This window comes from Danio rerio, chromosome 2 (assembly GCF_052040795.2).
Source record: "Danio rerio strain M-AB ecotype USA chromosome 2, GRCz13ab, whole genome shotgun sequence".
Lineage (NCBI taxonomy): Eukaryota > Metazoa > Chordata > Actinopteri > Cypriniformes > Danionidae > Danio > Danio rerio.
This window is the reverse complement of record NC_141022.1, coordinates 27,632,614-27,644,869: the sequence shown is the minus strand read 5'-3', so window position 1 is coordinate 27,644,869 and position 12,256 is coordinate 27,632,614. Positions and strand designations below refer to the sequence as shown.

General features: G+C 33.3%; 1 protein-coding gene across 15 annotated transcripts in view; it reads left to right on the top strand.

Annotated features, from left to right (window-relative positions):
- The window catches only part of col15a1b (collagen, type XV, alpha 1b), an 84,090-nt gene that overhangs the window by 24,403 nt on the left and 47,431 nt on the right, over positions 1-12,256 (top strand). For 8 of the 15 annotated variants that reach the window (XM_087239568.1, XM_087239565.1, XM_087239566.1 and 5 more), the window contains exon 1: positions 8,396-8,677. In XM_087239568.1, coding sequence (XP_087095694.1) covers positions 8,428-8,677 — 250 coding nt within the window. In that variant the 5' untranslated portion in view covers positions 8,396-8,427. 15 annotated transcript variants of the gene reach the window in all.

The following is a 12,256-nucleotide window of genomic DNA, read 5'->3' as shown; positions in this document are numbered from 1 at the left end:
TTTTATATCACATGAATCATCTTTTCTGTGTTCTATCTTAATGCAATCTCTACTTTTTAAATGATTCGTTTTCTTAAAATTAATTTACAAATAATAATAATAATAACAATATGCTCTAAGATTGGTTGGTGGTGGACAAATTTGTGCAGATGTAATAATTATAATATTTTATTTAATTATAATATTATTACATAGCATTAAATTATTATAATAATGTTAGATTTTCATTTATATGAAATAATATTTAATTACGTAAAAAAATGTGTTTGACTCTTACCATGCAAAATATGATAGAAAACAATGTTATATATTATTTATAGGTATAATTTATTAGATATTTATTGGGGGCCCCCATATTTCCTGGGGCCCTAAGTGGCTGCTTACCTTGCTTACTGGTTAAATTCGCCCCTGCCTGCAGTGCATTAGGAACCCATTAAGTACATTGTATTTATCATTTGATGCAAGTACATAGTAGTTAGGTACACACAATATAAAGTGCCACCATTAATTCATAGGGTACGTTCAAGTGTCCCATGAAGACTTTTAAGATGGCATTATAAATGGTGGTCATCATAATTTTTTTTACATTGATTTACAAGAATACACACACTTAAATGTCATTCAGTGTTTATTTTTGGAAGTAATATCTAAAAATTGTTTTATTTTGGCTGTGCTATGATGACAGTACATAATATTTTACTAGGTATTTTGTGATATAGTGACAGTTAGCTTAAAGTGCATTTTAAAGACTTAACTAGGTCAATTAGGTTAAAAAGGCAAGTCATTGGACAACATCGGTTAGTTCTGTAGCCGATCAAAACATAAAACTATTTAAGGAGGCTAATAATATTGACCTTTTTAACATTTTTTACATTTTCTTTTTCCACTCAAACTAAAAATACAATGGGAAATGCTGCAAAAAAAATGTAATGTTGTTGAGACTTGTAGTTGAGAAAGGTGTTTAAATAACTCCTTATTTCCATTTTGACAGATGAATAAGCAGGACAGCTATTTATAGTTATCAATGTCCTCATTGGCTGTTCTGGTGTACGTGAGCATTCCCCCCCAAATAACTCAAATGAAACCATAAACAATCTGCCACAATCCTGTTAAAGTACACAGTGTCAGCCTATGGATCAGAACAGACCCTCTTTGTCACTGTATTGATGTGCTCTGATCACTGAGCTGTGGAGACTTGGATGAATAATTTGGCTCAGTATTTCCATGCCCTGGTTTCTCCCTCACAAACTCCTAGTTTTCCCATGTTTCTAAACACAGAGGCCTACCAGAATATGAGTGTCCCTCTGGGAGTTGTCTGATATCTCCATAATGTAGGCTAAAGTTTTAATAGCATAGAAAGTGCACTGCTGTTTGAAAGTTTGAGGTCAGTTTTTTGATTACCTACTCCAAACTTTGGAAGCATCAGTTTTATAATGTAATGATGAAATAAATCTAATGAAACTTGAAACATTTTTTAAATTAAATTAAGTAATTTTTAATTATTTTCAGAATTAAATGGATAAAAACGTAATAAATAAATTATAATTTGATATCAAAATTATTATAATTTTAATTAATATTTCAATTCTTTAAAAGTATTTCCAAAAATTTCAATATATTTTAAAACTTAAAAGTTTTATTAACTAATATTTCTAATAACTAATCAAAATCCATGACATTGTTCTAGGTATTTAAGTACTTGTCCTAAAGTCCGATTTAAAGGCTTAACTAGGTTAATTAGGTTAACTAGCCAAGTTAGGTTAATTGGGCAAGTCATTGGAAAAGTCACAAATTTTAGCCTGGTTGTTAGCCTGCTCTGGAGCAGTTAAGCAGCAAAGAATAAGTCTATAAAAATATATATGGGACCAAAAAAAAAAAAAAAAAAACTTAATATGCCTTAATCTCTTATTTAATTCAAAATATAAGACTTTATTATTACTTATTAATTAGTTTGTGCTTTAAAGAGCTCCTATCTCACAAAATACATTTTTTCAAAGCTGTTTGGACAGAGGTGGGTGTAGAAATAATGTGTACACAGCCATATTAGAGTGGTACTAAATTATGGCCTTTTTTTAATAAATTTTTATATTCTCAAATTAAACATAGATTCGAACCCAAGCAATTTTAAGGTCAACCACTCAGTGTTGGACCAGTGCAGTTTTCCTCACCCACCTTTTTTTTTTGACAGACACTTAATTAACACATCTCAGTACTAGACAGTACCACAAGACAGGATTTGCAAAGAAACTGGGATTAAAAGATGTGATCTAACTATTCGTGATCAGCTGCATGTTAAGAAGAAGTGATGCACTTTAATAAAGAAATTTGTTATGTTATTCATAATGACTGAAATTACCTAGCTGCAAAGTGCCACACAACTATAAACTAGAAGGTTTTGATCACATAACAGTCCCGGATATCAAATTCTATTCATTTTGTACAATAACATAAAGGGTCTCCTTACAGCATCTGTGTGTGGCTCAGTCATCATTGCAAAAAAGCTGAATAAACTCTACAACTATGGAACAAAATCAATGCCTAAAGTCTTGAATTAAAAAGCTTGTTGAATATCACAAACTGAAAAAAATAATACACCGTATTAACAAGTTCTTGCGTTTTAATGACTTGAATTCCAGGGTTTGTATTTTTAGGTCCTGAAATTTAACATATCTGTTTATTTAAGCTGTGAATATTTCAACGAAAAATGTTTCAAACACGTTTTCATACTTAAAAATTCAATAATTCATATTCAATTTTCAGATTTCACTTTCAACATATTCAATACCCTTTAAAAATACGATGTATAATATTCAAAAGGTCATTTTCAGTTCATTTTATTTCAGTTCTAATATTCGCTTCCATAAATTCAGTGGATCAAATTCGACTGTTAAAATTCAACATTACATCCGGGAACTGCAGGAGAAGCAATAGATTGCCGATTGAAGATCGCCAGCTGCTCTAGCTTTCACCAGCAGGTGGAGATGGAATAATGTAAGATTTTTAACCCAGTAAACAGGCGAGAAAAAGGCTAATAAAGGCACAAAAGTAGCATTCAATTTTAATATCAATGCCTTGGACATTATAAATAATAAAAAGTATGAGTAAAATGAGTAAATGAGGGTTTAGTCATCTATATTTGCCCTTATGTAACGGAAGCCAGCTGGTGATCGCGTAAAGCTCACTCCTGATCCAGTGACAGACGTTGTTCTGCAATCTTATCGGAGCTTGTCTCCCATGCTGGCTCGTTACCTGCTCGGACCGGTGCAGTTACTTGCACATAAACCGTCTTTTGATGAATATGATGTTACACATTGTCTATCTTTATTGACTCTTTCTTCCATAGACGCAAAGTATTATATTGACAGCTAAAGAATATAAACGTAAGAGAAACAGGAGAGGAAATATTATAATAATAATACAAAATAGATAAACATTGACAGGGCTAAGAACAATTACGAACAAAGATTTTCAAAACCAGAGAGATTTTATGAGAATGTCACAAAACAGTTTACTTGGAAATGTTAAACAGAGTTCAGGTATGATTTAAGGTTGGTTATGGATGGGGCGTCTGATTTAAAATAATTTAACATGCGAATGCATTAAAGGGGCGTCTTCAGTTATTCACACAGAACCGTCTAATATGGCATAAGGAGTAATGTTTGCGCTGTTTAAACGCAGCTATGTCAGGATTGGGATAGGTTATACATTTTCATCATTTAAATTATTATTATGATTGTTAATATTATTATTGTATGACATTTTTTTCTAATTTTTGGGGTTCTGCCATGGTTAAACGTTTGCAAAATGTCTTAGTTTGTCCAGATTATTGTTTTATTGTTATGTAGCCTATAGGCGAGAAAAAAGGTAATAACGCAAAAGTGGCAATGTCGCAGCCAATGATAAGTAATAAAACGAGTCGCCTGTGGTTTGATAATAGGCAGTTATAACTGACTTTGTTTTTATTAAACGAGAAAACCGTTATTTATAACTTTGCAGCGACCGTTTGTATTTTATGATAAGCAATGTTGATCTTTTTTGCAGTTATTAAACATATAAACTTTAAACTGGTTTAAACTTAATATAGTTGTCACTTGAGCTAGTTTCATAAGATTAATGTTTATAATGCGTGGTTTGACATGCGTGGTTGAGGGGTTCCTGCAAAGCAGCTCAATTCATCCGCATTGGGGTATTATGAGCTTTAATCGCCATCTACTGGAGAGAATGTATTTGCTCATTTATAACTCTTTTCTGCAAGTGTGTTTTATGATTTCACAAAGTCAAACCATTATGTTTTTATTTTATATTTTGAGATGATCATATTTAAATAAACAATTGCTAGGGTAGCTAATAGTTTCTTTTTTCTTGTTTTTTAAAAAAAATCAGTAGCTTATAAAATCCAAATTTTTGCTTGACAAAGTTATTGGTTTAGGATTCTTGATGCATTTTTGCTGTGTTGGAAACTCATAAGCTCACACTAAATCAATTATATCATCAGAAATGACAGATATAAGAAATCCATTAATATTCATCACTCTTTTTACAATTATACAAGCAATTTCGCGCCGACGTCAGCTCCACTTTCGGAAATGGTAAACAGCGAGGTGTTATTCATATAAGCCCAAGCATGACATATGTCATGATTAATATAATAATCGAAACACTCTTGTAGGCTATTCTTATGCTTGGCCAAATGTCATGACTTTCACTTTCATTTTACATTATTATGCACACGCCCAGATGTCATTTGAAACTTTGGAAGAATTCCTATCATATATTGGCAGCCATTCAGCATCTCTTAATCAGTTTGCTGTGGGGCGCTGGCTCTGACTGGCCACCGGAGCTCGCGGCCGCTCGTTCGACTTTGTCGTGAGCAAGCCGCACAGCACATGCATAAAAACGTCAATCATTTGATTCATTCATCAATTCATTCATTTTCCTTCTGCTTCGTCTCTATTTTAGAGGAAAAGCAATATTCTGGACAAACCAAAGACATTTTGCAAACGTTTAACCGTGGCAGAACCCCAAAAACTAGAAAAAAAGAAGAGAAAGACGATAGCAAAGTGATAGCTAAAAAGGATAAATAGAAATATTAATTTAGAATCACGGATGACTTATTTAAGCGCAATAGCCCAAATACATGTCATAAAATAATAATAACAATAATTTAAATAATTAAATTATAACCTATCCCAATCCTGACATAGCTGCGTTTAAACAGCGCAAACATTACTCCTTATGCCATATTAGACGGTTCTGTGTGAATAACTGAAGACGCCCCTTTAATGCATTCGCATGTTAAATTATTTTAAATCAGACGCCCCATCCATAACCAACCTTAAATCATACCTGAACTCTGTTTAACATTTCCAAGTAAACTGTTTTGTGACATTCTCATAAAATCTCTCTGGTTTTGAAAATCTTTGTTCGTAATTGTTCTTAGCCCTGTCAATGTTTATCTATTTTGTATTATTATAAGATTTCCTCTCCTGTTTCTCTTACGTTTATATTCTTTAGCTGTCAATATAATACTTTGCGTCTATGGAAGAAAGAGTCAATAAAGATAGACAATGTGTAACATCATATTCATCAAAAGACGGTTTATGTGCAAGTAACTGCACCGGTCCGAGCAGGTAACGAGCCAGCATGGGAGACAAGCTCCGATAAGATTGCAGAACAACGTCTGTCACTGGATCAGGAGTGAGCTTTACGCGATCACCAGCTGGCTTCCGTTACATAAGGGCAAATATAGATGACTAAACCCTCATTTACTCATTTTACTCATACTTTTTATTATTTATAATGTCCAAGGCATTGATATTAAAATTGAATGCTACTTTTGTGCCTTTATTAGCCTTTTTCTCGCCTGTTTACTGGGTTAAAAATCTTACATTATTCCATCTCCACCTGCTGGTGAATACTAGAGCAGCTGGCGATCTTCAATCGGCAATCTATTGCTTCTCCTGCAGTTCCCGGATGTAATGTTGAATTTTAACAGTCGAATTTGATCCACTGAATTTATGGAAGCGAATATTAGAACTGAAATAAAATGAACTGAAAATGACCTTTTGAATATTATACATCGTATTTTTAAAGGGTATTGAATATTTTGTAAGTGAAATCTGAAAATTGAATATGAATTATTGAATTTTTAAGTATGAAAACGTGTTTGAAATATTTTTCGTTGAAATATTCACAGCTTAAATAAACAGATATGTTAAATTTCAGGACCTAAAAATACAAACCCTGGAATTCAAGTCATTAAAACACAAGAACTTGTTAATACGGTGTATTATTTTTTTCAGTTTGTGATATTCAACAAGCTTTTTAATTCAAGACTTTAGGCATTGATTTTGTTCCATATACAACACATTAAATAACCTTACAGAAACTTCCTTATTAGTCACTCACCCTCTCACCCACCTTTGGCTTATTCCCTGCTTTTATCAGGGGTTCTGATTTAGTCTTACTGTGATATTTGTGATCTCTGCTTCTTCATTGTCTGAGTTGCTCACTGTTTTATTTAATCTAATTTAATTAATTTATTTTTTTGCTGTGTTTATCGGCCATTTGATGCTCGGTATTCTTCAAAAGCCAACACACCTGAACAGTGGATGGGAAGAATTGCATTTAAAGGCACAGACTCAGAACAGCTGAAGTTTCCTCTGACCCCAAAATTGACATTTTCAGCAGTGTATAATAAGTGATCTGATATGGGTATTTTGAGCTGAAACTTCACAGACACTTTCTGAAGACATCAAACATTTATTTTATATATTGTAAAAAAGGCAAAATAGGACTTCTTATTAAAATGCATTCCTTTCCATTATAACTTTTCAAAAACTTTTAAAAGTTATAACACCAAACTTTACTGACTTATACTTGTCACCGCTGATCTTTTATATTTCTTTTCTCATCTTCCTAAAATTAAAGTTTGTGTGAAATCAAAATTTATAATGTTTATTTTTCTAGCTCACATTGTTATTCATAAGGTGAACAATTAATCTGTTAAAGTTGGTTCCATCAAATCTGACCATTTATTTCTGCATTTGCCGTGGCGGTTCATCAATTATGATATCAGTTTGACAGCTCCTCTTACCATCAAACCCTGGTCACACTAGAGTTTGAGCTTGTGAAATTCTGGGCAAGATAATACAAGAGACGAAAGGCAGGATAAAATAAGTTGAAAAGACATTGATAAAGCTAGCAATGGCTGCAAATTTGACATTTTGGTCACATTTTGATCTTCTATTGGTCTCACAGAATCACGTGATGAAATTTTACAGGTCAGAGTTCCCCAAATGCATCAACACAACAGGCAAAACTTGCATGAGCTTGTCTTCTGCTCAGGTGCTTTCACATGTGTATAAATGGAAGTCTATGGGACGAAAAGTCAAGTGTAACCCCCAACCTACTCAGTATTTTATTTCATATGGAAGTACATCAACATACTGAAGTAAAAGTCTCAGCAAATTCCAGTTCACATTGACTTTAAACCAGAATTGAATTTCAGTGAGACTAAAAATAAACAGTTGTGTAGCACTATATTTGGACAAAATTCACTGAGCTTCCAGTACATTTTCTCTTATTTTACTGTTATTTTATTTATTTAATACAGTGTATAGTTAGAAAAAAAATTATATTTTGTTTTTGTTTTTGTCTTTATATTGTGTTTCGTTTTAAATATATTACTCCTTATTTTTGTTATTATGAATGAACTTTTTTAGTTTTAGTTTAGTTTAGTTTAGTTTTATTTTATTTTATTGTATTTTGTTTTATTTTATTTTATTTTATTTTATTTTATTTTGTTTTATTTTATTTTATTTTATTTTATTTTATTTTATTTTATTTTTTAGTTTTAGTTTAGTTTAGTTTAGTTTAGTTTAGTTTAGTTTAGTTTAGTTTAGTTTAATTTAGTTTAGTTTAGTTTAGTTTTTGTGAAAACTGGCAGGAATGTATCAGGATTGATGGATAGAAAGTTTGTTATTTGAACTGTTAGTCATTGTCTAAAATGGCAAACTTTAAAATGAACCACTCCTCTATTATATTAAGATTCTTTTCTTATCTTCCCCAAATCCTCCCAGAGCTGAATCCCAGTGGGACTGAAAATACATATATAAAAATATCTATCAAAGATGCTTTGTCTTTAAGATGCTCCTCATTTGCATCGATTTTTCGTAACTGGTCTTGGTAGTGTGTAGTAGGTGAAGGGCTTTGAGAAGGGGGCCGATCCAGGGGTCAAAGGCTGTCATTCTCCCTCTGTCTGTGCTCAACAATCCCATTATGACGGTGTAGAGGATCGGACATTTGGCTGCCCTGCCGAATACCAAAGCCTGCGTGGTGCACTGGGGTACCGAGGGGCTCTTAGGGGGTTCAGTGAAGAGTTTTGCGTTTCGGCATACGCTCATCTACCTCGTCGGGCTGAGCAGGATGGCACCGCTGACCAGTCTGCTGCTCTTGAGTCTGGTCAGTCTGTCTGGTCAGATCCAGTGGTTTAGGTTTCTGTGGGTCCCAGAGACAAGTTCACCCGCTCCTGCGGTCAGCACACCTGCAGACACCAGCAGTACTGAAGCAGCAGAGGAAAACACAGAGCACGTCCTGCCAACCTCTCCTCCTGCGCCCACAGCGGCGCCCGCTGACACAGCCAGAGCCAAGAGACCTTTGAAGAGGTGGAAGAGCGGTGAGTGCAGCTGCACTGAAAAAACAAACAGAGATTTATGGAGAAAACAAAAACATTGTGACTTCAGTATATTTCTTTTTTTATTTTTTAATTACATTTTTTTTATGTTTTTAAAAAAAAAATTAATATTGCTTTTTTTAGTTTGTGTTATTTTAGAAAGAGAGAAACATTTTCTTATTAGCTAACTGAAATATTTTGTGTTGTTTTTATATATTATTTATATGTTCATATACCATTATTATTATATATTTATATATACTAATATATTATATTATTGTAAAATCAAAAATAAATTATGAATAAACTATTTTCAATATAATGTTTTTTGCAGTGTGGAAGAGCAGTGAGTTTATTGCAAAAAAAAAATTTATAGAAAATTAATATAAAGATAAAAGCTAAAATATAGCTTAAATATATGTAATATAATTGTTTTAAAGCTAAAAATCAATATATACATTGCAAAAAATGATTTTCTTTCTAGATTTTTGTGTTGTTTCTAGTCCAAATATCTCAAAGTTCTTAAATCAAGAAGCATTTTCTATACAAGCAAAACATATTGTCTTGTTTTAAGAAATACTTTGCCAAAATGAAGTGTGTTTTTCCTTAAATCAAGGTAAATAATCTGCCAATGGGGTAAGCAAAATAATCTTATCACAAATCGAAAAACAAGATTAGTGTGCAAATAGCACACTTGAAATGGCTACTATTTGGTCCAAGCTGTGCAGTTGGATTAATACTAAGATTCCGTTTCACCCTCGAGGCTAGCAGATATCAAACTGTAAGAGGTTTTTAATTGTGCCATGCTGTTGTGTGCAAGAGATCAGCCTGGCAGTGTTTGCAGAACTCACTTTTCTCAAAGAATAACGCTAAATCCCTATCACATGATATTATAATAATAGGATTAAGAGCAGGAGGTTTTCCATCAGTTGTAGTTCCACCTGCTGTTAAAGGCATGGAGAAAGATTGTGAAATTAACCCCGGGGATCAGACTTCTTCCTTAATTAATATCTCATTCTTCTCATTACTCTGTGCAATCAGCAAAGCTCTAATGCTGCATCTCTTATAATTTCATTTGAATGTTATAAGCAGTATTCCACTGTGTTTGTTAAATCAAAGAAAACAAGTTCACTTCTGCATGTATTTTCAGTGGAAACTGCTGTGAACTGTAATTAATTCTCCATAAAGAGGATCCTCTCTCTGCTTCTGCCATATAATGAAGGCTGACCCTCAAACTCTCGGCTCACACAGTGTTTGCTGGAAGCCCTGCAGCCATGTAGAGCTGTTTATTTGGTACTTCACTCCATTATTATCATTAGGTTTCGTGTCAGACTGAAACAGAAAAAGCTGCTTAGGGTTGTCAGTCTGAGGAGTCTTTTGCATTGACATTGGCATAAACTAATGAGAATGTTTTTATTATTTGTTTATGTTGCTGTGAAACAATTGCAGACTGTGAAATTGCTGGAAAGGGTAAAAAGAGCTGTCAAGAAATCTGTGAAGAGCATGATTAATACACACTGTACAACAACTTGATATTGAGAAGAAGAAAAAACAAGAATAAATGAAAATTTTATGACAGTTCAGTAAAGCAGTTCAATAAAAGAAATCTCTCTCCTCAGTGTTTTAAATATGTATGAAATTGTCAATGAAATTTATGTCACTGAAAAAGTTCAAGTTTAAAATCTCCTTCTCAACAAGAAAACGTGATATTAGCTTGTTCAAAAAACAGAAACAGCTTTTCATTTGAGTTTAAAAACTGCCTGCATATGAGAATTTGGTCAAAACAAATCCTGTTTACTAGTGTAGGAAATGCATTACAAATTATGTAATTATATTTAACTTTTTTGAGTAACTGTAAATTAACACAAAAGTATCTGACAGATGTACAAACATACTGTACATATTTGTACATATTTGTATTTACAGTTAACATCAAGTGAACACTGTAGGAATTACAACAGTTTGCATATGTGCCTTCCACGTGTTAAGGGACCAAAAGTAATTGGACAGAATAATACCAATAAATCAAACTTTCACTTTTTACTACTTGATTGCAAATCCTTTGCAGTCAATTACAACCTGAAATCTGTAACGCATAGAAATCACCAGATGCTGGCTTTCATCCCTGGTGGTGCTCTGCCAGGCCTCTAAAGCAACTGTCTTCAGCTCCGGCATGTTCTTGGGGCATTTTCCCTTCAGTTTTGTCTTCAGCAAGTGAAATGCATGCTCAATCGGATTCAGGTCAGGTGATTGACTTGGCCATTGCATAGCATTCCACTTCTTTCCATTCAAAAAATCTTTGGTTGCTTTTGCAGCATGATTTAATTCATTCTCCATCTGCACTGTGAAGCGCTGTCCAATGAGTTCTAAAACATTTGGCTTAATATGAGCTGGAAATGTTGCCTGAAACACTTCAGAATCTCTTCTGCTGCTTTTTGTCCATTGACAGCCATACATACCCATGCCATGTCACTACTACCACTATGTTTCACTGCTTGAATCATGAGCAGTTCCTTTCCTGATCTTGGTCTCATCTGTCCATAGGATGTTGTTCCAGAACTGTGAATGTTTTTTTAGAACTTTAATCTGACCTTCCTGTTTTTGAGGCTCATCAATGGTTTACATCTTGCAGTGAACCCTCTGTATTAACTCTGGTGTAGTCTACTCTTGATTGTTGACACACATCCAGATCACAATTAGACGTTCTAGATCTGGCCAACTGTTGTGAAGGGTATTTTTTTCACTAGGGAAATAATTCTTTGACCGTCCACCTCAGTTGTTTTCCCTGGTCCTCCAGGTCTTTTAATGTTGCTAACCTCACTAGTGCATTCTTTCTTTTTAAAATGTTCAAAACAGTTGTTTTGGCCAGGCCTGATGTTTTTGCCATATCTCTGATAGTTTTTTTTTTAGCTTATGATGGCTGTCTTGATCAATTTCTCAGAGAAAATAATTATTTATTCTTTTGTTAGATTAGTTCCAGTTTTAGCTTTGGTATGACTAATCTAATGTATATGCGCAAGTATTATTGTAAAGCATCCTACAGGAAATATTATTTTAAAAGATATCTGTGAGGGGTTTACTCACTTATAATGAACACTGCATCTATTTTTAAGTTGAAGTTACTTTAAAATGATGTAACTGTAATATAATATTATTACCAGTTGCTTTGTTTTGCCATTCCTTCACTGGCTGCTCTCCTTTACTCATGTTGGCAGAAATCACGAGAAAGTATGTGCTGTGTGCACTGTGCAGACATTAGTGTAGATCAAGATGAATATGAACATGCATTTATTCATCTTACTTGTGCAATAAAACCAATTCGGTAATTCTCAAAATATATAAAAACGTTAAAGTGAAAGTCCCTGATGGGAGAGTCTTTCTTCTCCTGTCATTTCTTTATGCACAAAAGTAACGTGACGTAAATACATTTTATTAAAAGTACCTAACTATTGTCAGTTCTTTTATTATGTAATTAGTCACTTTTGTTAGGGAGGTGCACAATATATGTTGCAAGTAACTTTCAAAAAGTTGTTCTCACAGTTCCCTGAAACAAAAAATGTTCACTCACTCACTATTCTCTGG